At 34.8% G+C, this 23,561-nt stretch overlaps 8 protein-coding genes across 24 annotated transcripts; 3 read left to right on the top strand and 5 right to left on the bottom strand.

Annotated features, from left to right (window-relative positions):
• Window positions 1-214: 214 nt before the first annotated feature.
• On the bottom strand, window positions 215-3,217 carry LOC107267798 (mitochondrial glycine transporter). 3 transcript variants are annotated; one of them, XM_015739914.2, is made up of 8 exons: window positions 2,581-2,715; window positions 2,411-2,412; window positions 1,709-1,830; window positions 1,499-1,583; window positions 1,232-1,411; window positions 982-1,156; window positions 608-867; window positions 215-528 (listed from the first exon to the last, which is right to left on the bottom strand). In XM_015739914.2, exons 3-8 carry the CDS (start codon window positions 1,726-1,728, stop codon window positions 502-504), a joined length of 747 nt encoding a protein of 248 aa, XP_015595400.1. In that variant the 5' UTR covers window positions 1,729-1,830; window positions 2,411-2,412; window positions 2,581-2,715; the 3' UTR covers window positions 215-501. The 3 variants fall into 3 exon arrangements, with proteins under 3 accessions (XP_015595400.1, XP_015595398.1, XP_015595399.1); XM_015739912.2 differs by lacking the exon at window positions 2,411-2,412 and having other exon boundaries at window positions 2,581-3,217; XM_015739913.2 differs by lacking the exon at window positions 2,581-2,715 and having other exon boundaries at window positions 2,411-2,568.
• Window positions 3,218-3,370: 153 nt separating this feature from the next.
• LOC107267801 (40S ribosomal protein S9) lies at window positions 3,371-5,179 on the top strand. 3 transcript variants are annotated; one of them, XR_001537681.2, is made up of 5 exons: window positions 3,371-3,519; window positions 3,766-4,004; window positions 4,203-4,389; window positions 4,638-4,854; window positions 4,961-5,177. XR_001537681.2 is itself a non-coding variant. In XM_015739918.2 (4 exons), the coding sequence occupies exons 2-4, from the start codon at window positions 3,782-3,784 to the stop codon at window positions 5,130-5,132; spliced, it is 582 nt and encodes a 193-aa protein (XP_015595404.1). In that variant the 5' UTR covers window positions 3,371-3,519; window positions 3,766-3,781; the 3' UTR covers window positions 5,133-5,179. The 3 variants fall into 3 exon arrangements, 1 of the variants encoding a protein (XP_015595404.1); XR_001537680.2 differs by having other exon boundaries at window positions 4,638-4,837; window positions 4,961-5,123; XM_015739918.2 differs by lacking the exon at window positions 4,638-4,854 and having other exon boundaries at window positions 4,961-5,179.
• An 80-nt stretch (window positions 5,180-5,259) lies between these two features.
• LOC107267799 lies at window positions 5,260-7,029 on the top strand. The gene is made up of 3 exons (XM_015739915.2): window positions 5,260-5,842; window positions 5,924-6,226; window positions 6,311-7,029. Exons 1-3 carry the CDS (start codon window positions 5,275-5,277, stop codon window positions 6,466-6,468), a joined length of 1,029 nt encoding a protein of 342 aa, XP_015595401.2. The 5' UTR covers window positions 5,260-5,274; the 3' UTR covers window positions 6,469-7,029.
• On the bottom strand, window positions 6,734-8,086 carry LOC112494358 (apidaecins type 22-like). Of its 2 annotated transcripts, XM_025085086.1 has the most exons (5): window positions 7,955-8,083; window positions 7,522-7,649; window positions 7,383-7,445; window positions 7,246-7,308; window positions 6,734-7,171 (listed from the first exon to the last, which is right to left on the bottom strand). In XM_025085086.1, the coding sequence occupies exons 2-5, from the start codon at window positions 7,630-7,632 to the stop codon at window positions 7,130-7,132; spliced, it is 279 nt and encodes a 92-aa protein (XP_024940854.1). In that variant the 5' UTR covers window positions 7,633-7,649; window positions 7,955-8,083; the 3' UTR covers window positions 6,734-7,129. The 2 variants fall into 2 exon arrangements, with proteins under 2 accessions (XP_024940854.1, XP_024940855.1); XM_025085087.1 differs by lacking the exon at window positions 7,246-7,308 and having other exon boundaries at window positions 7,955-8,086.
• Window positions 8,087-8,310: 224 nt separating this feature from the next.
• On the bottom strand, window positions 8,311-13,358 carry LOC107267794 (protein male-specific lethal-3). 7 transcript variants are annotated; one of them, XR_003059686.1, is made up of 11 exons: window positions 12,710-13,337; window positions 12,183-12,251; window positions 11,935-12,044; window positions 11,636-11,819; window positions 11,329-11,514; window positions 10,959-11,263; window positions 10,657-10,869; window positions 10,390-10,603; window positions 10,223-10,307; window positions 9,813-10,152; window positions 8,312-9,094 (listed from the first exon to the last, which is right to left on the bottom strand). XR_003059686.1 is itself a non-coding variant. In XM_025085060.1 (10 exons), exons 2-10 carry the CDS (start codon window positions 12,809-12,811, stop codon window positions 10,004-10,006), a joined length of 1,542 nt encoding a protein of 513 aa, XP_024940828.1. In that variant the 5' UTR covers window positions 12,812-12,858; window positions 13,210-13,358; the 3' UTR covers window positions 9,945-10,003. The 7 variants fall into 7 exon arrangements, 5 of the variants coding, with proteins under 5 accessions (XP_024940828.1, XP_024940830.1, XP_024940829.1 ...); XR_003059687.1 differs by lacking the exon at window positions 10,223-10,307 and having other exon boundaries at window positions 8,311-9,094; window positions 9,813-10,179; window positions 12,710-13,355; XM_025085060.1 differs by lacking the exons at window positions 8,312-9,094; window positions 10,223-10,307 and having other exon boundaries at window positions 9,945-10,179; window positions 10,390-10,586; window positions 12,710-12,858; window positions 13,210-13,358.
• LOC107267791 lies at window positions 13,190-18,018 on the bottom strand. 4 transcript variants are annotated; one of them, XM_015739892.2, is made up of 4 exons: window positions 17,744-18,016; window positions 17,501-17,564; window positions 17,100-17,424; window positions 13,190-15,746 (listed from the first exon to the last, which is right to left on the bottom strand). In XM_015739892.2, the coding sequence occupies exon 4, from the start codon at window positions 15,681-15,683 to the stop codon at window positions 13,665-13,667; it is 2,019 nt and encodes a 672-aa protein (XP_015595378.1). In that variant the 5' UTR covers window positions 15,684-15,746; window positions 17,100-17,424; window positions 17,501-17,564; window positions 17,744-18,016; the 3' UTR covers window positions 13,190-13,664. The 4 variants fall into 4 exon arrangements, with proteins under 4 accessions (XP_015595378.1, XP_015595380.1, XP_015595379.1 ...); XM_015739894.2 differs by having other exon boundaries at window positions 13,190-15,768; window positions 17,100-17,564; window positions 17,744-18,018; XM_015739893.2 differs by having other exon boundaries at window positions 17,100-17,564; window positions 17,856-18,016.
• Window positions 18,019-18,229: 211 nt separating this feature from the next.
• On the top strand, window positions 18,230-20,639 carry LOC107267889 (odorant receptor Or1). 3 transcript variants are annotated; one of them, XM_015740078.1, is made up of 7 exons: window positions 18,230-18,473; window positions 18,597-18,686; window positions 18,806-19,347; window positions 19,435-19,534; window positions 19,609-19,716; window positions 19,906-20,061; window positions 20,238-20,639. In XM_015740078.1, the coding sequence occupies exons 1-7, from the start codon at window positions 18,396-18,398 to the stop codon at window positions 20,310-20,312; spliced, it is 1,149 nt and encodes a 382-aa protein (XP_015595564.1). In that variant the 5' UTR covers window positions 18,230-18,395; the 3' UTR covers window positions 20,313-20,639. The 3 variants fall into 3 exon arrangements, with proteins under 3 accessions (XP_015595564.1, XP_015595561.1, XP_015595563.1); XM_015740075.1 differs by having other exon boundaries at window positions 18,230-18,686; XM_015740077.1 differs by having other exon boundaries at window positions 18,230-18,686; window positions 20,256-20,639.
• On the bottom strand, window positions 20,449-23,526 carry LOC107267890 (3-ketoacyl-CoA thiolase, mitochondrial). The gene is made up of 8 exons (XM_015740079.2): window positions 23,348-23,526; window positions 22,388-22,554; window positions 22,174-22,305; window positions 21,811-22,075; window positions 21,550-21,725; window positions 21,147-21,347; window positions 20,908-21,062; window positions 20,449-20,832 (listed from the first exon to the last, which is right to left on the bottom strand). Exons 1-8 carry the CDS (start codon window positions 23,364-23,366, stop codon window positions 20,751-20,753), a joined length of 1,197 nt encoding a protein of 398 aa, XP_015595565.1. The 5' UTR covers window positions 23,367-23,526; the 3' UTR covers window positions 20,449-20,750.
• Between the last annotated feature and the right edge of the window lie 35 nt (window positions 23,527-23,561).

The following is a 23,561-nucleotide window of genomic DNA, read 5'->3' on the forward strand; positions in this document are numbered from 1 at the left end:
GAACGCTCAAGAATTATTTGTCGCGATAAATCGGTGACCGCCGAGACCGCATTTCGGGTTTTAAGTCGAGACTCTCTCAAATGGTTCAACAAACCGCAAATGTTATTTTATCCAAACAATTGTTACTTTAGACTGGCTATATACATAACGATCACTTTAATTAGGTTGCATTGTAATATTCAAAAGATTGTTATTTCCAATGAATAAAAAAAAATTAAAATAGTATGGTACTCGCTGTTTTTATAGTCATTTCAAAAAAATACATATATACATGAAATTTCAATATGAGCCAAGTAGCACAATTTAACGCATTAACGATCAGGCTTTGGCATTACAATGCTTAATGATAATTAAATAAATATAGCCTAATCGTAATAATACCTTATGCCGTAATTATTAATAAGCAATACCAGAAATCACTCATAAATCTTTTCGTAATACTGTACAAAATTCATTCAACTTGATCCGATCAATGAACTCGATACCACGAACTTCAGCGTCTCATTTCAGACCCAGGTTTCTGGTCATCTAAGAAAGAAAAAAAGAATATTAAAAAGTTGTTTAAATTAAATCATATTTTTTAACATATAACTTAGCCGGTATTTACCTCTTCGTAAACAGTCCAAGCCATAGCTGTCATTAGGGTTCTTCGAAGCATACGGGGAACAATACCGTTGAAGTAACCAATTAGTCCATGTTTTCTGTGTACCATAAAAATTGCCTCGTGGATGTTTTTGTACTCGTTTGGATAAAGCTGCATTTTGGTCTTAATGACGTCCGCAGGATGTGTCACCACAGAGGCAAATACACCCGCTAAGATTCCGCAAGCGAAATGTGTCTGTGGCGCAAGCATCATGTGTCCATTCTCTGAAGAAAACAAGAGGGCAAAAGGTCAGATTAGAGGCGGCACTTTCCTGTTACGTAAAAACGATTCACGAGTCTTGCTTTCTTATCAGTCGTTAACTTATCAAATGCACTCACCAGTTACAGGGTTGAAAGAATTTTTTAATTGAGTGTAAAACATTAGATAGAGACCACTGTAGGGTGCATCCCTTAATAATGTTGGTGCCAAACCACTGGATAGACCTTTTATACCCTCGTACTTATAGATTAATCTCAGTGCATCGCCCATTCCCTTGTATTTGTAAACTCCACTCTGCAATGAAAATCATTTAATTTTTGTCATCGTAACCTACAGATTGATGGGGGATTTAATGAAGTTCAGTCTTACCTCGAATCTGGTTTTCACTACAGTTATTGGTATGAGCAAAGCACCGGACATAGTACGTGCTGTAATGCCTAGTGAAACAGCCTGTAGCGCTGTTAGAGGCTCTTCCAAATTGAGTGCATGCTTTAGCCAGTGCAGAGAGGAAAAGTACAGTCCTACTCCTGGTACCACTCTGGTTATCGACTGTATAATGTTAAAGATCATTAACCAACGTCATTTGTATGTTAATTATTTTCTTTATTCACTGAAAAAGTTGCTTTTCTTACGTACCGGCGTTATGCCTCGCCATAGGCCAAAAACATTGTCCTTTTGTACGATCTGAATGACTGTCGTCAGCATACTACATCTGTAGGCTCTATGATGGAAAAAAAAGATAAAGAATTAATTACTTGTAGTCTGTGATGGCTGTTATTGTTCAATGACAGAGCATGTAATTCTGACATTTTTTCACACTGATGGTTAATGATGATACTTTCTTACCCAGTGTGAGTGTTATTCATTCTACTTTGGAGCCTAGTTTTCACCAAGTCCAGAGGTTGAAACAGTATTGTGGAGAATGTACCAGAGAAGGAGCCTGCGATGAAGGACTTTACTAAGGGATACTGAAATCATGAAATTTTTATGAGTCTTCGATGACTTTTTTTTCAGAGAGTCATTGAAGTAAATGAGAAGTCGCGTGATTAATCTTATTTTTTCTGGTACAACTCGTGTATTATAATTTTTCTATCAAACAGAGAGCGTGATGTATGCTTGAAGCATGATATCATTGCACGAGTTGACTCACGTGAGTTATTCTCTAATCTAATCCGAAGAGGTCATGACAACTTTTATCTCAGAGGTACAAGTCTCGCGGATCATTGGAGCGATTAATTTTATGGAGTTATTCTGATAAGAGTACAAGCTTTTATTTGATTCAAAAATTTATGTGACTGTGAAATTAATGTATTCATTAGTTTATCTTAGCGAGATACATTTTTCAATGTGCATACTCTTGGATATGCAAACAAAATTATATTAGAATTAGAGCCTCTAAATAGACAAATTAGATATTAAACAGAATGAATAATTAAACATTAGATTCATCAAACAATAACTGAAGATTGTTCTATTTTGATAATTCTGTTCGAAGAAGAAAGCAATGTTACATCTTTATGTAAGATATGTTCAAAATTTGTTACTTACTGCTGTCAAAGCGTCCATTGTGATGAAAGTTTAATGAAAGTATTGGAAAGTAAAAAAAGGTATTGGCAACGATTCGTTGAGTGAATAGAACAAAGCGAAAGATTTAACCAGGAGTCTTTCTTGCTATTCAATAGAATACTGAGCGTACTTGACATATAACAGTTACTTACATCCCCATTTATCTCCATTTCACCACATTTGGGGTCAGTGGAGTGACCCTCCATATCAGTTCATATCCAAACAAAAAATTAAACGTGATGAAAACGTGACTTCATGAGATACAGTTTCCATTTTAATAATTGAAATGTAATGCATCGTAGAAGCTCCCTTAAAGAAAGTTTTTAAAATTGTATGTCAAGGACAGTGTTAAAATTTAATCCCAAATTTACAGATTTATACTGCCGTTCTATCTTAATTGACATAACGTACAGCCTATTATAACAAAATTACAGTGGATAAAAAAATTGCACAGCATTGTCCTTAAAAAATATGTTTAGAAATACTTGACAGCTAATTGTGCTTATAAAAACTTTTAGCACGCTCTACATAATAACTATTAAAGCTTAACAAGTTGAAGACAATCTACTAGAATCATTGAACCACACCAATTGTTTCAATCAGTAAAAGGAAAGGTTACTAATCTGCTTATCAATAACCACAATTTGGTCTCTGCGACTCGGGAATGTTTGTGTCCGCCGCTCAGGTCATATTTGTGACGTAACGACTGTACACATACGTCAGTGGTAAACATAATTTAATCTGAAAAATCAAACTGTCATCGCATTGATTAATTTTTAAGTAAGGTCAAAGTGTCTTTCCACATACTATTTCAAAGGAGCATAATGAAGTACATAACTGGTAACTGATATTATCAAAGCAAAATAGAGTCAAAACAACATGACGCATTTGGTTCGTCAACCAAGAACGATAATGCTGCCATCTATCCTCTTTTCTACGAACTATCCTAAATCCCGTTAAAAATAGTTCGCTTTACTACTGCATGGCGCAACGATCTTCCTAGTAGCTCCATTCCCGGAAGACGCGTTATTCTCGGCCATTTCGCTTGCGACTTTGATGGTCTTCGGACGTTGCACTTGTGAGAGCAAGACGTAAGTAGTAATTCTAATTAAATAATCCCTTAATATTGTTAATCAGACTGCCAACTTAATTTCTTATTTACTCAAATATATAGCATGTTTTTTTCGTCTTATTCGTTTTACTTTGAAGAAATAACCATCTATCTGAATCCGCCACGTGTATAACCGCAATTGATGTGTACTGTTTCTATCGAATACTTCGTGCTTGCGTTAATATTTGTGTAGGCTCATTTCATATTAAGGAATGGTTATTTGTAGGTAACGTTCAATAATCATGGTTAACGGTAGAATACCGTCAGTCTTTTCGAAGACCTACGTGACACCCAGGAGACCTTATGAGAAGGCTCGTCTTGATCAGGAGTTACGGATTATTGGTGAATATGGTCTGCGTAACAAGCGTGAAGTATGGAGGGTGAAATACACCCTGGCCAAAATCCGTAAAGCTGCTCGTGAGCTGCTCACGTTGGAGGAGAAAGACCCAAAGCGTCTTTTCGAAGGTGTGTTAATTTTTTCAAAGTAGAAATAGATCTATTTATAAAGTTATTAAATTAATGTGATGATACTCAATTAATATAATATCTGACACCTCTTGTCTGAATTTCTATGATAGGACTACAAATATTCTGAATGTTCATTGAAACTCGTATTAGGCTCACTGCTTTCTTCTTAGATAATAATTAAAATTCTATCTACAGGAAATGCATTGTTGCGAAGATTGGTGAGGATCGGAGTATTGGATGAAAATCGAATGAAGCTCGATTACGTCCTTGGTCTTAAGATCGAAGATTTCTTGGAGAGGCGTCTTCAGACTCAGGTCTTCAAGCTTGGTCTGGCAAAGTCTATCCATCATGCTCGCGTTCTGATTCGTCAGAGACACATTCGGTATGCCGATATAAGTTTTCCTTAACTTTAAGCCTTAATCATTGGGCAAGAAATGTCTGCAGTTCAACAGATTGTTTCTAATCATTAAGGCAAGATTAAATCCTGTCGTTAATCCCAGCTGTGCTGACACGCACATCTGATTCAAAGCAGGAAACAATACTTATTTATAAATCTATAATTGAAAACTCACTTAACCACTCTTCATTCCACAACGAACAATTTTGACGGTGCAACCTGTCTTACTTCAGATACCGGGATGGCTTACCAGGTTGATTCCTTCGTCCATTTGGAACTGACCATGTCCAGTAATTCTATTGCATACAGACCACTGAAGCGTTTGGTTATTTGCCAGCGTTTCACGTCTGAAGGTTAATTTTGTCACAACAGATCACTTAATCGTGACTATTGTGGTGCTTAAAATCCAATCCACTAGCCGTCCATGGAATCGGTACAGTCCTTATTATGGTATTACCGCTAAATAAAATTCTATTAGGGTTATCTGAAGAAACAACTTATCAGACAAAGCAGCACGTGATTACAATTTATAACAAAATTTTTCCAATGATTGCAGTGTGCGAAAGCAGGTGGTGAACATCCCATCTTTTATCGTACGTCTGGACTCACAGAAGCACATTGACTTCTCCCTGAAGTCGCCATTCGGCGGTGGCCGACCTGGTCGCGTAAAGAGGAAGAATATGCGCAAAGGAACTGGTACCGCTGCCCAAGAAGAGGAAGAAGATTAAAATGTAAATCTTCAATTTTCTTCAATAAATTCGCAGTTCGACTTTCATAACTAGTTTTTTCTTTGCTCATCTACCCTTTGCCATTTAAAATCAATATATTATCATGGGTATTCCCAGACATTTATCAAATACTTACTAGTAAATGGTGGAATTTCCACTACTAGGTATATCTCAATATGGAGGTTGTGCTACGGTTCATAAGATTGTGGAACCTTTAACCTCTGAAAGAGATAAGATGATTTATAAAATAGAGAATCCTCGAAAGATCGTCAGTCAAGTCTTTCTCTTCCAGTGTGTTACATACTACATAAAGATGTATTCTAGTCCATGGAAACTGTATGCAGTAATTGCCAGTTTGATTCTTTCTTGGAGCAACGGGGTACCAATAGATGTAGACAGTGATAGCGATGTAGAATCATTGATATTACCAAAGATTAATACGAGCAGTGAACTTGAGACCATTTTGAATGCAGATAATGAAACCAGAGTGCTTTCATTGGGTGCCTTATTTTTTAATAATAGTATAGGAAGCATACACATTAATAATATACCCAATTACTCTAATCCGATAACTAAAAACACCCAGAGCAAAACACTATTAAGCAATGTCAGGGATGACTATACTCTGACAGAAGGTAATGGTTATTACAAACTTCACAAGAGGAAGCTCAGCTGGAATAATGCTCGCAAAGCCTGCATCGATGAGCGTGGTAAGCTCTACAAGAGTCATACAAGTATATATACATAATATATTGTATTTATAGCTATTTTAATAATTCCCTATTATACAGCTCACTTAGCAGTGATTAATTCATTAAGAGAAGAAGAAATACTACTTCAGCTAATGAAAAACAATGGAAATATAGAAGATGCCTATATAGGTGTACACAATTGGTTCGAGGAAACTGATTGGATGACTATTACTGGAGAGTCACTGGAAGCTGCGGGTTATACTAAGTGGACCTGTAAATGGTCCAATGTCCCAGATAACCGGGGCGGTCACCAAAATTGTGCTGTTTTGCTCATAGACGGAGGAATGGATGACGTGACATGTCGTTATCCGCGTGCCTTTATTTGCGAGATTCCTTTATCAAGTACGAGATGTACCAATGATGAATTGTAAAGTTTGGTAATATATTTATCGAGTGTGATTCGCTTTTCTTTTTTTTAAACACCAGCTTCAATACTAAGTATGACCTTCATACGGCTTTGTAAGCAAACTATTAAGTCTGCGATGTTCATCTGCAAGATAGCTGACTATTTGGTGCTCCTGTTGTCGATGAAAGTGACCTGCGACTTTATGATTCACGCTAGTCTTCAGGTCAATCAAAATTAATAATGCACAGTTATTTGTAGAAAATATCTCGCACAGTTATCTAATATTATATTTATTCATGCACAGTTAAAGTACATCTCGTTGATATCAACGAGATTTTCACTGACAGAAAAAAACAATCATTTTTTCATAACGTTATCTTCGTATGGTATTTAATAGAATAGGAATGGAAATAGGTATTCTCTTTATAAATAAACGATTAAGGAACTGTAGGATGTTCTAAGGATTTGATGATTACGGGATCGCAATAGAATTAAAACAATAGTTGTATTATAAGTAACATCAAAAGCAACTTATATTTATTGAGAATTCTTTGAATCATGTATAGAATTAATCTCTAAAGACGTCAAATTTTTAAAATGGCGCTAAAAGATTCGGGATATACTCTGAGTAGTGATTTTTACTTTAGATTGAACTTTCGAACATTGACTTGGATTATTTTCTTTGATAAAGGATTGCTGTGTCTTCTGCGTAGCTTCTTTGGCCTCAACACTGGATGTTCAACCGAAATGATCTGTCATCGACGAATGATTGTTATAAAACTCTTCGCCATGGGACAAATCAATCAGCATAGATTTCGATGTAGAAAAGACTCCAATATGTGCTTCTGCTATGAATTACTGATGCAGACGTAGTAGGTTCCGCAGAAAATGTTGGCTTGTTAGATGGTTCTTACTTCAGCATCTGCTTCACGACGTATGCGCTGAAATGGAATACAAATATTATATAAAACAATTATACTAAAAAAATGAAATAATTTTTCTTTCTTAGTCCTACCGGGTGAGGGGTGGGTTTGGGAAGAGAGGTCCTTACTCCAGGATCAGCTTCACGACGTATGCGCTTGAATAAAATACGAATATCACATAAAGCAATCTTAATCAAAAATTTAATTAAATTTTCCTTCTTAATCTTACCGGATGAGGGGTGGGTTTGGGAAGAGAGGTTCTTACTCCAGGATCAGCTTCACGACGTAGACGCTTGAATAGAATACAAATAGTATATAAAACAATTATAATCAAAAAGCTTTTTACAATTTTTCTTTTTTATCCTTACAGGGTGAGGTGGCCTAGGTGGAACTTGCTGTGGTCTTGGACGATTCGGATCGGCTGAAGCAATAGTCGCGTAGACCACGAAAATGGCCAAACACGCAACAAACTTCTTCATCTTTTTTTCTTTTCTGTCTGTACACAATTATAAATACAATTGAATATTTATATATACAAATTCATTAACGATTTCAGCAGCAACTAAGGTAGATTAGCAAATAATTCTAAAATCTCATTTTCAATTACATTTGACTTCATAAAGAATTTTCTTAAGAGCAATTTGGGCGCTAATATCTGATTAGCTTCAACGAGAATGAATAATAATTACAATTTTACTAATACTTTTTAAAAATTCTTTATAATCATCTCGCCATTTCACAATATCATGCGAAAATATCTCTTATTAAGTAAATAACTGTTCACTCCAGAGGTATGCTTACCAAGAGTTGCTTTTCGTTGGAAGACCTCGAAGCAATAGATTACATTTTGCCTGCAAAATCTCCTTTATATATTATACGTTAATCGCTTGCAAAATATTTTATTTATCTGCAATTCTCAGAATTAAGAGCAAGCGCGAATCTCGGGGAACCACCGCTCATTTTTTATGTGCAAATACGTGTTGAGCATAGGAGTGGGATTACGGTCGAGCCACAGTGACCTGACAATCGACTGACCTGAAATATAATGAGTGCTTCAAATTCACTTCATTCAACTTGCCTATTGGCGCATTGAACTTTAACATTAATATAATTATAATAAATATATTCAAGTGGCTCCATAAAACAAAAGAGTTTGTCAATTACGTTCACATAATCGTTTTCAAATCCTCCAAAAAAGATCGTTATCACTCTAGCAGTCGCAAATTTTGTGATACTGGCCTACATAGTTCTTGACTAAAAGATTTGTATCTAAGGTTGGTTGGTATTGAATCCATCGAGAAGTTTTGATTTTATGATATTTTGAATTTTTCGAAAAATCAAATTTTTCAATATAACTCCCGTCAACTTTCACCGATTGAACTCTAACTTTCTAAAAGTATAGAATATCATTCAGCCGTGATATGTATCAAATTTGGCGTATATCGGTAAAACGGATCTGTTTCTGCATACAATTCAAGTTTTTGAGTTTTCAATTTCAACCGATTCAATAGTATTTCACTTGCCATGCTCAATTTCGTCGATTCATATAAATCACCGTGCAAAGTTGTTGGGTATAAGATTTGGTGGAAATCCATGAGGAAGCCAAAGATTTAAAAAAAATGAAAATGCTTTCTCATGTAGGGACTTTGTACACTACTTACGATTAGGAGGAAGCAAATTGCAAGATTCAACATGCGGCTTTTCTCATAATTATCCTTTTGAACCTTTTGTCTCCTGCATTCTAGATTTACTTCACTTACATTGCATTGGTTCTGGTCTTTTTTCTTTTCTGTTCTGTTCCTTTTCATTGTTGACTTCTTTAAAATCTGTTGTTCCTTTGCGGAAATAATCGTTTCTTTTCTTTTCAAGTACTATTCAAAGCTTATTAATATACTTTTTATCCTTAGCTCTTCCTTGGTTAATAACATCCAGGTCATCAGCCTAGGTAAAAAACTATTGAAGTAGGTAATACTGATTTATATGTAGTTATGGAGGTATTAGGTGAATGAGCGGTTGTTTAACTAATTTGTAATGAACTAATTATTAATCAAAATGACGTATCTCCTGCCTTATATCCAAAAATGATATACATAGATCTTAGCAATGCGCCACGTATTATGATGATATTGCATTATCTGTAGAATATCAATATCTTACAATTAAGAATGCCTGAAAATACTTTCTGAATCGATGAAATTACATTAAGGATACAAACATCAGGGTGATTACGTTAAATTTAGCATTTTTATCTTCTTAATAAGCAAGCCTTTTAAATTTGAATCTATACTGACTATCCGTCAATTCCCCTTTATATACTAAATATATATAGTATGTAATGTGTTTTTTCATATTAGGTTCCTAGTGCTAAAATAATAATTTTGCATAGTAGTAAAAACGCATTTTTAACATAGAAATATTTCTTACGTTTACATATCAATATAAATATACAGGGGATTCCCACTGTATTAATGCTTATCATAATTTTCATTATTTGAAAACACGTCTGTTATGTCTCATGTTCTCTTTACGTTGCATTGTATTTTTTTTATTTTAGTAAGATCAATGTTTAAGTTAACAGCCGCTTACAAGTTATGATATAGCAATATTATGAAACAGTCTATGTCTATTAATGTGTGTAGAAATGTACACGTATGCTTACCAAATGAAGAAGACGTTGATGTCCACAAGATGTGCTTTAAAGAAATGGAAGAAATTCTTTGTAACGCTGGATGAGGGCAAGGACTGGACCAGGAGACTATTAGTTGTTGTTTTCAAAAACTAACTATTAGACTTTTCTAATTGTACATTTTTAATTGAAGAATTGCTTTATATTTCCTAGTTAAGTATGCATTATTCTTTAGATAAATTACTAAGTGGAAAAATATATATATAATCTTGTCTTACACTTTCTTCAAGGACTCGTTGGTTGTGGCAGTGGATGATTCTCCACTTGCATATAAAATTGTTCTCCAAACCATTCTCGATGCATTTCCATATAGCTGTAAATTTAGTAATCCCCATGACAACTATAAAGCAAATTTTAAAGATAGTATGAACGTTTTATGTTACCTTAAGAACATATCCAAATGTTTCAACAATATTTTTAGCTTTTTGTCTGATATATCGGTGCATTGTAATAAGTCTGGTAATTTGACTAAAAGCAAAAGAGATGTCACTTTTTAATACAGACTTCGAAAACCTGACTAAGTTATTTCTACACAAAGTGACTAACATACCAAAGAGTCTGGTAAGATGAATGGCACCGTAGTAAGATGATGGTAATGGAGGATTAGCTCGTTTCGCAGCATCTGGCATCAGTCGCCAACTATTCGATTGCTGAAGCAGAGCTCCAATCTGTGCCGAAGGTATAACAGGCATTCGCAAAGTAACACCACGTGGACTTGAGCAACGAGAACTTGTACTGGCCATACTACTGAAAGTGTCAAGTGACTGTAAACTGATATTTAATATAAAAAAAAGTCATTCAGACAATAAGAAGATACCTTGACAAATTTCCTGGTTCCTGTTTGACGTCTTCGTAAGATCTCAGTTGCCTTCCTTCGTCGACTGAACTTACTCTACAGGAACGCAATCTGCGTTTAACATAAGTAAGCGGCTTGGACGAATTTTCGATTTCTGATTCCTGTTCACGAAATGGAGGTAAGTGAGCATATTCAGCATCTTCAAGTTCCTCCTTAATCACAACATCTGAATTCCTAGCGAAGAACAATAATTGTGGTTACTTGTTAATCGATGGATATTATAAATGAACCAAATGCAGTCTAATATTTAAACAACGTCTTACTCAACAGGCTCTTCTTTTACGGGACAAGCACTTTCACTATACTGAAACGAGGACTTCAATGTACAGTACTGTTCTCTCTCTTGTCGATACAATAAAAGATCCCGTAATGTAAAGTCGAAATATATTCGCAAGCCGTCGGCGACTTCTCGACAAATGTTAACATCATTCACAGTTTTCTCAACAGTGTTATTCGACTTGTTTCTTTGTGGCTTCTCCGGAATATTTGTTAGTTGCGTTGTAGTAAAATGTTGTACCCAAGACTCCAGGATGTTCGCCACTGTAGGTTGTGCAGGTAATACTGCAAGCTAAAAGTAATGTGTGATAAATTTTTAACTGCATTTAGACAAGATTCATATTTATTGGCATGTACTTTATTCTTTTGTGTAATTAAGTCGAAATCTTGATCCAGAATGCGCTTCAGCGTAGCACCTATGTCTAGGTCTACACCAGGTCTATTACTTGCGCCAGATTGACTTCCTCCACCGCTTTCATCATCGTCACTTGTATCTTCAATATATTCAGAGCTGCTCTCGCTGTCTTCTTCCGTGATAGCTTCCTATTATAGAGAAACTTAATTATATCTTAAACTTTAATGAGCTTGTATACAGAATTTACATGAAATCCTGTTCCCTTTACGCACTGCGAGCAACGCTAAAATATACATCAAATTCTTTTACCTCAGTGTCATAATCGTCGTGTTGTCCTGAACTACCATCTTCTGATGATCCAGTTGTTGCTGAGGTAGCACGGCTTCCACCGCTTCTAGCTCTCCGTCTCGGCTCCGTTCCTGATCCTGTTAAGCGTTCTGATGACGACTTGTGACTTCTCTTTTTGCGTTCTCTTCGGTATAAATATGCACCTCTATGAAAAAAATTAAATGATTGATCCCAGCCTTAAATATATTTTACAATATCTTCAAAAATATGAATATGTGTCGATAGTATAAAATATACTATGGCAATAATATAAATTTTACAATTGAAGTTGAGCTTTCTGTGCAAGATCTCTTTGCAACTGTCGATTTTCTTCGGTGTCTTTCAAAACATACTCTTCAGTTACACAACGATCCCATGATGAGTTCCACCCCTGCCATATACAAATTTTAATATTAGTAGAAAATAACAATAAACTTTGGCTCACAAACAGACATCAAAGAGTGATTTATAACGGTGTATCAAAAAGTATCCTAATTGCTATACAATTAAATAGCAGAACTGAACTTACTTGAAAATGTATCAAATATTCAACAGCTTTTCGACCTCTTTGATCTTTATTGACAATTACATCTAAAACCTAGAAAATGTATAAAGTGAATATAATTATTAAACAATATTCAAGTACAAATACATAAAATCTTAAGGACAATTTATTTTAAAACTACATAATTTGCATGACAATAATAATTTTACTTTACATAATACATAGAAATAAAATAAAAAGAACAAATAACATTTTATACTGTTTGAATCTACTGCACATAATAGATGATAGTGAACTAATTATACTCCTTTGTTTCTGAATATAATAACTTCTTATTAAATAAATATACATGTTTGTAACAGAACAAAAATGTATCAGCCAAACCGGTTCTACTTATGAAAAATAAAGAATTCTAAAATTAAAGAAAAATCATACATTCTCTTTGTATACAAAAGATAGATTGACGTTTCAGGTTATGTAAACAACATTGTTCAACCGGCAAACTAAAAAAAGTGTAATAGACGTTACATGAAACAAAATTTTCTTTTTACCTTTGAATCATAAAGTACTTTAGCCTTTGTTGGGTCCGGTTCATAACATAAAACCTTTTCGCCATCACAAAATTTAAACTTAGGGCCACGCGTAGAAACCATTTTCGCATTTAAGCATAGAACATCATTACATGGAAGATTGATGCTTGCTGAAATTATGTTGCAAAATGAATAAACTTAGAGGTATCAATATATTGCATCTAGAGATCATTTCTGTAGAGTGCTATAAAACGTGCGCTAAGTGCATATATTAATTTTAATTATATCAGCAAGTTAGAAAAATTATAGAGTTCAAAAAACTATGGAGGGAAATACTTAAGAATACTAGAAGTTGAGGAATTTGTCATAAGAGGCAGCACTTGCAAGTCCCCGAAGAGGGGGACAAGGTTGATATAGAAAAGGATGCACCAACCACCAACATAAAACTGACACTAACACATTAATAATTATAACCTCATGCATTTGCTCATTTTTCTAAAAAAAAAAAAAAATATGATTACCTTAATATGTTTATGGCCAATTTCTTCACCTGCGGATAAACTTCTGAAACTTGAAAATGACTGGATAACTGGGGATTTATCCGGAGGATGAATTTTATCCGAAAGTGAAGAAATTGGCCATTAGACGCAAATGTCAGGGGTTATAATTATAGATCTACGATTAATTGACACAAAATACCAGCAGATGAATAACTAATATTAATAATAAGTTTTTTAGATTTGATCCAATATTAATTTCTGTATACTCTATTTCTTCGCACGTATACTTCCTTAATATATTCTCTTGCAATATTCGAAAGTTTGTTATCAACTCAAAAAAAAAAGTTCATAGAATTTTTAAAAAATTGGTAATTTTCCACCTAAGTCCACGACCTACTCAAAAAATATTTTCGGCAACTCGTCAATCTAATATCAGAATCCTAAATAGACTTGCGGTGCTTCTTCCCACGTGAAGTTTATCTCTGGTACGCATTCTCCGGAAACAAGGAATCCTGTGGCAATGGTGGTACGCGATAATAACGTGCACGAGCCCTCCTGGCGTCAATCACCATCATCTGCTCTTGGACCTCCTCCATACTCCGAAATGGCTTTGGCGAGAAGTAAGGGTACATATCCGGATGAAGATTATCCATTATCAGATCCAACTTCTCTCTTTCAGACAGCTGCGGTCTCAAATGTGACATAATGTTTTGCACAGATATCAGATAATCCATCAAGGATTCTTTAGGCCCTTGCGTCCGCAAGCGCAACTCTTCTCGAACCCGCTGCTGATAAATAGGACCAGCGTACATGGTCTCAAAATCGGTTAAAAACTCTGACCAATTTCTCCATCGATGATGCGTTATATTCCACCATTGTGCTGCTCGACCTTCCAACCACGAAGGTAAAACCTTCAACAACTCATCATCCGTGATTGATGTGCCTTTGCGATGCATGTTTACCTTCTGGATAAATTCCTGCACAGTGCATCCATCTTGACCTGTGAATTTGATCTGCCATTTCTTAGCCAGCTTGACTGCCATATTTTCTAATACCATCAAATCCGTGCAATCAGTAGTAACTTTACGATTAATAAAGATGATTGATGGACCATCACAACAATGCTGGCTGTACTCTTGAATACTTCGAAGATAAGCTGCATGCATGCAGCATGGGTTTGATGCTGTTTCAAGCTGATTATCCTGTATGATCTGTGGCACTGAATCAAGCGTATCGAAATTATCCTGAGACACTCCCACGTCGTGTTCTACATCCTGAGACACATCCTCCTTCTTTATATTTATGCAAACGTCGACTTCATCACCTCTGTTAAACCGCGATTTAAAAGCAGATAATTTTCGTTGGTCACTCTTCCAACAGTCATGTTTGTACACCTCGTTGCTATTCTCTTTTATATCCCTAGCATAGTCAGGAAGGTTAGGATTTGACTTTATATGATCATTGACACCTCCAGGATAATCTGAATGATCACGATCGCTTCCTGAATCGCTATAGTTGCTTGCACGATCTATCGGATTGTTAATCATGTCTTCGTGGCCTTGATTCTGAGTTCTACGCGAAGTCTCCTTGTGTTCATTATCCATTGATCTATTTCGGAAGCGAAATTCTTCTTTTCCTTCCTCGCTTCTGTATCGTCCGTTACCTTGGGAGCTGTCATAATCGGCACGACTAATCTTGCAGCTTCTGTACCTGTCATATGAACAGTCTTCACTCCGATCATGTAGGTTTTCGTAAGTACTGTTATTTTTATTTCTAAAACGTTTCCTACCCCAAAAGGAAATGAATTGCCTCTGTTTGTCGTCATGGGTGGACTTATTGTGACGAGGAGGGTACGTGGGATAATTTTCTCTCGAGTTTTTTGTGCGGCTGGAGATTTTATCTCCATCCTGAAAAGTTGCAACTTCTTCCCGGCGATGTTCGCCGTCTTTTTCGTTGCGCAAAGTATTATTATGAGGAATTACTGTTTCCTTATGCTGAATGAAGGGCATATGCATGGTAACTAGTGAAGAACTACTTCGGGGTATGTCCGCTAGGAGAGATGATTCTTTGGCATCCTCATGATTGTCTCTATTCTGGGAACATGAATCTTCCGTTGTTAAAGTCTCAGATTCCTCCATGGGAATTGCTGCAATCTTATGACCGTCCACTAGATTAAGCATGTCTTCTCTGAAACTGGCTAGTTCAGGTTCTGATGTACATCTCTTGAATCTTTTCGGCGGATTTTTTGGTTCTTTCAAAAAGTATTTTCCCGGGAAATTACTATTGCTTCCTGAATCCTCCTCGTCCTCTAGTTCCCAAAGCACGTCCGCATCGAAGTAAGTACGTACGATACATCGGATTAGGCGATCCTTCAAAATTTGGATCGTTCCTTCTGGATTTACTCCTAAATCTGATAAATGTTGACGCGCGCTATCAATCCATAGTTTCTTCACCCATTTGTGGACGTCGGATTTATTTACGAAGTGTGGTAACATTGTGAATGATCTGCGTTACGTGATCGTTACAGTTTTATCTTCTCGACCTGACACTGTATTTACCTAGAAGCATAGAAAAGTGAAACTGAATCTTTATTATAACATTAAATAATTCTAATATCCAAAGGATGAAAACATTAGGACTTCAGTACCTGCCGCGTCTCTGCGATTTATAGTTAATAGCTAATTGCTCATCTACAGCTCGAATTACCAATTGTTCGTGAGTTTCATTTTTCGCGCGTTAACACATACAGGTAATTTGAGAACCACTAAAAAGTCTTTTGTTAAATTCATGATTCCTGAGCACGTTCTGAAGTTTTTTGTTAATTATTTAAGGTAGCTATACTGCTTCACACTAGTCAAATCAGTGCTAAATTTTTAATAACGTTTTTACAATTTCTGGTGGTTTAATTAATAGTTCCGAGGAATTACTCACGTATCAGAATTAGTTCTCAATATATAAATACATTCACAGCCATAATTCAAACAGAAAGCCGACTGATATATGTAAATCTCCGATGTTATGTTTTTTCGTGCAGTTTTTTAAAAGAATAAACCATAATAATAGTCCAATTATGCCGAGCAATATCTCATTTTGATTATTGGAAGATTCTTAATCGATTGGCGATCTAGACTTTAGATAATATTAGTAGCTCAAAAGATACAACCGTTTAATTACCTATCCTAACCTAATATCAGGCATACAAGTGGCTGTAATTTTTGAACAACTAATTTTATACAAAATCTCGATGGTCAATCGATTAAAGATTTCCCAATAATCCAAATCAGATATTGCTCGTCATAATAGGACTGTTATTATAGTTCATTCTTTAAAAAAAAAAAACTGCACGACAAAATATGACATCGAACATTTGGATATAATATTTGATTTTCTATTCGAATCACGGCTGCGAATGTACTTATATATTAAGAACTAATGCTATTACGTGAGTAACTCCTCGGAACTGTTAATTAGACCACTAGAAATTGTAAAAACGTTATTAAAAATTTAGCACTGATTTGACTAGTGTGAAGCGCTATAACTACCTGAATTCAAATAATGCGGACAACATATAGCATCGGCCATGTTTGTTACAACTGACCTGTCACAAAAATTAACCTCTATTTTACACTAATCCTGGAGAATAATTGACAAACTGTCCTTTGCGAAGATGCAGGTTTTAACAGAACACTTTTATTATTCTATGTGTAAATTTTACAGTAGAGATTATCCTCGCATCATATTATTATGTACACGCAAAGCTTACTGTTCAATAATATTCTTATCAATGGACCAGACTAATAACAGCGTGCTTATAAAAGAATGTTAAAAATCAAAAATGAATATCGATATTTCACAAGATTACTGCTAACATTCTTACTAATTTCTTTTGCTATAATTAATCAGGTACTGACCATGCGGGTGAGTTCGTCCTTTTCGTCGTTGATGATCCTTGGCGGGATTCTCGACTAATAAATATATGTTCTGAAAATCACTACTATTATTGCGAATATAGTCTGGTGTGACACTCGTCCTCAACCAAGAAATAAATCAAATCAAGAAAAAAGATAAAGCAGAATATCACATCACTATTTGTAAGTATTTATTTCAGAAAGACGCATTTATGTCGTAACGGCCACTGATAATTGCAAGATACAAAAATTCGTACAACGTTCATCAAGATGCTGATATAAAAATAAATGCACTTATCATAAAAAAAGCAAATCAAAGGACAAGGACCTAAAAGAAAAAGAGAGTGCCTGTGAATAAAATTTTGTTGTGACTTTATTGTATAATTAATTCTCTTTAGCAGTACTTCCTTGATGAACGTCGTTTTCTGTTTATCGGGTTGACATTTTCACGGCGTTTACATGGCGGATCTGTAAGTCCGGATGAATTTGATATAAGATCGATATGATGAAATTAGATATGTATAATTTAATAAATTAACGTTTTAATGTAAATAATAATCAAATTCATTCTTATTGTTAGATTCAGTTCCAGATAATGAGTTTCTGATAAGTATCGATCGCGAATGGTTAATTTTAATCGGACTCACCTTATAAAAAGAAAATTAATATTATTTATTTCACATCAAGTAACCATTAGAGATTGCTATTAATAATTTAAATGATAATTTGTTCTAACGACGTTTACTTAATAACAATTACTTGGGGGAGATATGAAGAAATAATTCGACAATTTCAAGTCATTTAAATGTACTTTACGATCATGTATTGTAATCTCTGTATTTAATCAGATAGTATTGATCAATTTTGTAGTAGCACATAGCACATAAAGCAGTTCGAACGTTACTGACAGAAAATAGTGCAGCTATACGGTGATTATTATAAATGCATTCGTTAATATTCTGCAAGCTACAGCATTGGCGGAAGTATGCAATTAGAGTTCTCCTTGATTAAAGACTTAAATAATATTACTATAATCTTACGTAATTACACAGTAGAGACATTCTCTAATAAATGCAACAATCGATCTGTAATTTGCGGAAAGAGTGGTACGCTCACTACCTGGCGATATTAGATACAATTTCATTATAGCTTAGCTGTTAGAATCGCTGGAAATGATAAAATATTCGAAAATCAAGCTCTGAATTATAAATTAGTCAAATAAATAAAAGGTGACAGATCTTTTTTTTTCTGATCAACAAGTCTTTAAAATATTTATCACATCGAATAATTTTCTGAATAATGGAAATACAAAATATGGGTTTCTATGAGTCGAGAAAAAAATCTGTGAAACCCATAAAAACGAATGTTCACTTGCAAGTAAGTCTCAGCATAATTCGCTACATGGGAACATGGCCGCCACAGGGTCGCTACCGAAATTTATACTTCGTCTATAGCTTCCTTGTCTTGAACATAATATTAGGCAGCTTTCTTTTTGCTCAGTTTGGTACGATAATTATGATTTGGGGTGATATTGAAAAAATGGTAAGCTGCGGTGCCCTCCTGATGACGAATATTGCCCACGCCTTTAAGGTTCGTTAATTAATTATTACAAACGCTTTGATCAAAGATCGAGGGTGTGCGTTTGTGTGAAAAATATTGGTTTACTTATCTATCAGTCTTATTGGATTCATAGAAAATTATTTCCAAAGGTTGTCGTCATGCTTCGACATCAGAAGTCAATTCAGATTCTTCTGGATAGTCTACAGGACGAGTTATTTACCAGAAATAACGAGAGATTTAAATTTATCGCATATGAATATACCTGGAAAGGCATTTTTCATCATGTCGCATATCAAAGCTTTGGAACCGTAGCTGTTCTCTGTTGGGTTTTTACTTCAATATCAGATCTAATTATAAAACATATGAAACGTTTACCAATTCCACTCTGGTATCCTTTCAACGTAACAAATACGCCAGCATTCGAATTGATTACTCTTCAACAAACTGTTGGAGTCATAAGCGGATGTTTCCACAACGTGGCGATGGATACTTTGATCACGGGTCTGATAACAGTTGCTTGTTGTCAATTTGAATTGTTGAAGACCAATATCATTACGATTGGGAGTAACGTTAATCATGAATTTTGTAAAATTTCCCATAATGAAATTAACGTCACGAACGTTGAAGATAACGAGAATAAAGTCTGGCAAGAGATGAGAAAGTGCATCGCGCATAACAATAAGATTATTGAGTGAGTGTAATTTTTAGTTGTTTGTAAAATATTGTGTAATTTTTTCTTTCTTTTAATTATGTTTGATATTTTATTAATTAATTGCAGGTTTTCGAAAGAAATTCAATCGCTTTTCGGTACAGCGATTTTCTTGCAATTTCTTGCAAACTGTGTTATCATTTGCTTAACGACTTTTAACATGTCTCAGGTAATATGCATTTTGTATTGATAATTTGCAGTACTGAATTATTCCTGATTTCAATGTAAATTTTTGATTCACAGACAACTGTATTTGTTCCATCGGAAATACTTGGAACAGTCGCATACACTTGTTGTATGGTATATCAAATTTTTATCTATTGCTGGCATGGAAATGAATTGTGGCTTCAAGTAAGTCGATTTATCTAAAATAATAAAAGTAATATGAATTTTCCATTACAATCGCATAGAATATGTAGCAATGCGGGTAGGTATATATTCGCGAATGTCTGTATTGTAAATTTCGCATAAGCAAATTGCAATATGCAAGATTTAGTCAAACACACATGGCAGAACGTTGAGTCTTACAAATATTTTTAGAGCGAAAGTGTCCTGCGGATGTCTTTCACGTCGAATTGGTGGGAACATAATCGACGTTATAAAAAAGCTTTACAAATGGTAATGCTAAGAGCAAGTCGACCAGTCATCCTGACTGCTGGAAAATTACTAAAGTTATCTTTAGAAACGTTTGTTGCAGTAAGTATTTGAAGTAAAAAATTCCAATACTGAACCTCTATACCAGTACTGGGAACCACAACGTGTGCGAGAGTGATGGAAATATAGTTTTCCATGGGTTGCCGGAAACTGGTATGGGATTCAGTACTAAGACTTTTATCTTAATAATAAAATAATTAGATTTCTTGATCTGGTAGTCAAACATTTTTTTCCAGATTTTACGAGTGTCCTATTCACTTTTTACCGTTTTAAAAACCTCTACAGATCATTAAAAGACCATACAAATATTTGGTATTTTATTGAAGATTATGTATTTCACAGCTGACCAAAGAGCATTCACTGTAATGTTAAGAAATTATTATTCAGAACACCAAGCTCTGAGGATCACACAAAGTATAATATTCTCCGTTAACAGAAAGCATATTGTTTATTCTCAACAACATTTCAGACATGTGACTTAATTCTTAAATACTGTACTCATACATAGAAAAGGCACAGCATATAAAAATATACAATAAAATATTATATGTAGAATATACCATTATTTCAGTAGGAAGTACATGTATAAAAATAATTTTAATGGACATGGTTCATTGTAATTAATAGTATGTCTTAATTCGCGACTTATTTTCACTTTATGCATAAATACCATACGATCTCATAACAGACTTCTAAACAACAATATTTTTTTACTTCAATTCATCTAATTTCTATAGCGCTTCAATGAGTAAGGCAATTCCTTGTCCACCTCCAATACAAGCAGATCCAATTCCCAGTTTGGCCTTCCTTCTCCTGTAAAAATTACATAAAAATAAGCTTTGAATGGAATAAACATCAGTAATCATTTGATTATAAAGTGATGCTTACTTGAGTTCATATACTAAGTGTGCAGTAATTCTGCTTCCGGAGGCTCCCAGTGGATGTCCAAGAGCAATGGCTCCACCATCGACGTTCACTTTGTTAATATCCAAATCAAGATCTTTTATGCAAGCTACAGTTTGTGCTCCAAATGCTTCATTGATCTGTTAAATGGACGTATTAGAAAGGAGACATTTATGAACGACGATTTCAACAGATTTAGAATCGTTGATAAAAATGTTACTTACTTCAACAAGTTCGACATCGTTTAACGTCTTTCCAGTCACTTTGAGCAAATTCTTGATGGCTGGCGCTGGACCAATGCCCATGATACTGGGATCGACTCCAACAATACTGTATCCAACTAAACGTGCCAAAGGTGTCAAACCTTCAGCTTTGACAGCTTCCTCGCTGGCAAGAATAACAGCTGATGCTCCGTCACAGATACCCTAAATAATCATTACGTAACAACAGCTTTAATAAATTTCATTACTTGAACAGAAACTAGATTAGCTGTATTTTATTCTTCTAAGAGGAATGAACATATATGATAGAGAGAAGAAGATTAGATTGTAAACCTAAAGTAATTCACTGGCCTATATAGATAGCGGTTATATCATTAATGAAACAAATAGATTAAATAAAACTCACAGACGAGGTACCAGCCGTCACTAGTCCATCTTTTTGGAAAATGGACTTGAGCTTTGTAAGATCCTCGATCTTCGTTTGTGGACGTGGATGTTCGTCAGTGTCAACAACAATTTCTTTTTTCCCTTTTGGAATAGTTACAGGCGCCAATTCAGCCTTGAAGCGACCAGCATCATGAGCTAAGGCATCATATGTTCATTACTTGGTCTGTTTATTAAGAATTATTCGTCCAAACTGTAGAATTAATATATAGTTTTGGAGCACCTGCTTTCCAAAGTTGTTGACTTCTCAAAGCAAACTGGTCAACTTCTTCTCTTTTCAATCCATATTTTGCACCCAACTTTTCAGCTGTTGCACCCATAGACAATTTGCAGTAAGAGTCGCTTAATCCCACCCACAAAGAATCTTCAAAATCATATTTCTGTCCTAATATTGTCCCAAATCGAACATTTCGAACAATGAACGGTGCCTGGCTCATATTCTCAGCCCCGCCAGTAAGAACAATATTAGATTCTCCGATAGATATGCTCTAAAAATCCAAAAATTTGTATTACATTACTTGTAAGAATACTTGCAAGATACACTTAGTTATATACTGATAATATAACTGAAAATTAAAATGGCTACCTGTGCTCCGTTAACAATTGACTGAAAGCCCGATCCACACAAGCGATTAACAGCATAGGCTTGTTTATCTACAGGTATGCCTGTTTTCAGAAGAACATGACGAGGTAACAGTGCTCCATCACTGGATGAAGCCTATAAATAGAATAGTGCAATGACTCTTACATGGTCGATTTCAATAAATAAATTCTCTTTCAAAATATCTCAGATTACATACATTCATTATATGCCCAAATACAACACTGTCTATTTTTTCAGGATTTAATCCTATACTTTGAATAGCAGAATTTGCTGCTACTACTGAAAGATCCGTTGCACTTTGATTGACAAACAGACCACCCATTTTTCCAAATGGGGTCCGCTTTGCAGCTACGATGAAAATTCCTGTAAGCAAATACTTGTATATTTATTTGATTCCCCCACTATACTGTTACAAGACAACAATACTTCTAAACTTTATTTTTCACACGTCTAGCAATACAATAGTGTTAAAAAAAAGTAACATTCTAGTGCTCCAAAAATATTTATTCCTATACTCGTGATTACCGTCCAGCAGACATGATCAATGTACATATATAAAAATGATCTAGCACGTCAGTGTTGTTATTAAGTACAAACATGGCTGAAAATTAGGGTCCCATGCTTTTTATGTAAGTCTGAGCAAAGGTCGCTTGAGTTTAAGTCATAGACCTGTGACACAGTGACTTAGCAATATATATCACAATTACTTAACAATAAGTCAATAAATCTCGAAACATAATTATACCTCGCAATAATTCATTTTAAGATAAAATATATTCGAAGTTTAACGTTCAAAACGCGAAGACCAAAAATCTTGAAACCATCCGAAAATGCTATTCCAAAAATTGAAGTACCACCTTAAATAAACGTTTATCATTTATTTCAATCAAGCATCTTCCAACCATTATATTCAATTGTTTAACTAGAAATACTTAAATCAGGATTATTAACATATCTGATAAACAGTTAGACCACAGTGTTCATAATATCTATAACAATATCGGCATTAAAAGCAAGTAACAAAAATCCTAAACGATCGTTTAACCACAAAATCAAATAGTAATCTCAACTAAATCAGTCTAACTAAAAATGGGAGGGTGGAAAAACTTCTCCTAAGTCCAACGTTCAAATTAGTGTAAAAAAAAAGCACACGTACCTTTGGTCGCAACAGACATGATGTTTAATTCGCAACGAACGTGTCACTAAACAGCAGCTTTGGTGAGCAGAGTTTTAATAGACAGTAGAGGGGTTCAAAGTCCAGACGAATCTTTTTATTTTCTGTTATTTTTCTTATTTACATGACTTGATGTGACGTCAATTATCCATAGGTGCTGTGTTATCAGTGGGATAATCAATTGATACTCGATAAG

Source organism: Cephus cinctus, unplaced genomic scaffold (genome assembly GCF_000341935.2).
Source record: "Cephus cinctus unplaced genomic scaffold, Ccin1 Ccin1_scaffold0457, whole genome shotgun sequence".
Taxonomy (NCBI): Eukaryota; Metazoa; Arthropoda; class Insecta; order Hymenoptera; family Cephidae; genus Cephus; species Cephus cinctus.

Excerpts from the sequence above, each read along its gene's own strand:
- LOC112494358 (XM_025085086.1), bottom strand. The coding sequence starts at position 7,632 with ATGAAGAAGTTTGTTGCGTGTTTGGCCATTTTCGTGGTCTACGCGACT. Across the intron at positions 7,446-7,521 it reads CACCTAGGCCACCTCACCCT|CGTCTACGTCGTGAAGCTGA; the intron begins GTAAGGATAAAA and ends ATTCTATTCAAG. Across the intron at positions 7,309-7,382 it reads CCAAACCCACCCCTCATCCG|CGCATACGTCGTGAAGCTGA; the intron begins GTAAGATTAAGA and ends ATTTTATTCAAG.
- LOC107267801 (XM_015739918.2), top strand. The coding sequence starts at position 3,782 with ATGGTTAACGGTAGAATACCGTCAGTCTTTTCGAAGACCTACGTGACA. Across the intron at positions 4,005-4,202 it reads CCCAAAGCGTCTTTTCGAAG|GAAATGCATTGTTGCGAAGA; the intron begins GTGTGTTAATTT and ends TTCTATCTACAG. Across the intron at positions 4,390-4,960 it reads ATTCGTCAGAGACACATTCG|TGTGCGAAAGCAGGTGGTGA; the intron begins GTATGCCGATAT and ends CAATGATTGCAG.
- LOC107267791 (XM_015739894.2), bottom strand. The coding sequence starts at position 15,683 with ATGTTACCACACTTCGTAAATAAATCCGACGTCCACAAATGGGTGAAG.
- LOC107267799 (XM_015739915.2), top strand. The coding sequence starts at position 5,275 with ATGGTGGAATTTCCACTACTAGGTATATCTCAATATGGAGGTTGTGCT. Across the intron at positions 5,843-5,923 it reads AGCCTGCATCGATGAGCGTG|CTCACTTAGCAGTGATTAAT; the intron begins GTAAGCTCTACA and ends CCTATTATACAG. Across the intron at positions 6,227-6,310 it reads TTGCGAGATTCCTTTATCAA|CTTCAATACTAAGTATGACC; the intron begins GTACGAGATGTA and ends TTTAAACACCAG.
- LOC107267794 (XM_025085060.1), bottom strand. The coding sequence starts at position 12,811 with ATGGTTTCTACGCGTGGCCCTAAGTTTAAATTTTGTGATGGCGAAAAG. Across the intron at positions 11,515-11,635 it reads ACGACGATTATGACACTGAG|GAAGCTATCACGGAAGAAGA; the intron begins GTAAAAGAATTT and ends TCTCTATAATAG. Across the intron at positions 10,870-10,958 it reads GTAAAAGAAGAGCCTGTTGA|GAATTCAGATGTTGTGATTA; the intron begins GTAAGACGTTGT and ends GTTCTTCGCTAG.
- LOC107267798 (XM_015739912.2), bottom strand. The coding sequence starts at position 2,634 with ATGGAGGGTCACTCCACTGACCCCAAATGTGGTGAAATGGAGATAAAT. Across the intron at positions 1,831-2,580 it reads AAATGGAGATAAATGGGGAT|TATCCCTTAGTAAAGTCCTT; the intron begins GTAAGTAACTGT and ends TCATGATTTCAG. Across the intron at positions 868-981 it reads TTCTTTCAACCCTGTAACTG|AGAATGGACACATGATGCTT; the intron begins GTGAGTGCATTT and ends TGTTTTCTTCAG.
- LOC107267890 (XM_015740079.2), bottom strand. Across the intron at positions 21,348-21,549 it reads TGACGGCTGGTACCTCGTCT|GGTATCTGTGACGGAGCATC; the intron begins GTGAGTTTTATT and ends ATGATTATTTAG. Across the intron at positions 21,063-21,146 it reads ACGATGTCGAACTTGTTGAA|ATCAATGAAGCATTTGGAGC; the intron begins GTAAGTAACATT and ends TCCATTTAACAG.
- LOC107267889 (XM_015740075.1), top strand. The coding sequence starts at position 18,396 with ATGGAAATACAAAATATGGGTTTCTATGAGTCGAGAAAAAAATCTGTG. Across the intron at positions 18,687-18,805 it reads ATATTGCCCACGCCTTTAAG|GTTGTCGTCATGCTTCGACA; the intron begins GTTCGTTAATTA and ends TTATTTCCAAAG. Across the intron at positions 19,717-19,905 it reads GAAATGAATTGTGGCTTCAA|AGCGAAAGTGTCCTGCGGAT; the intron begins GTAAGTCGATTT and ends AAATATTTTTAG.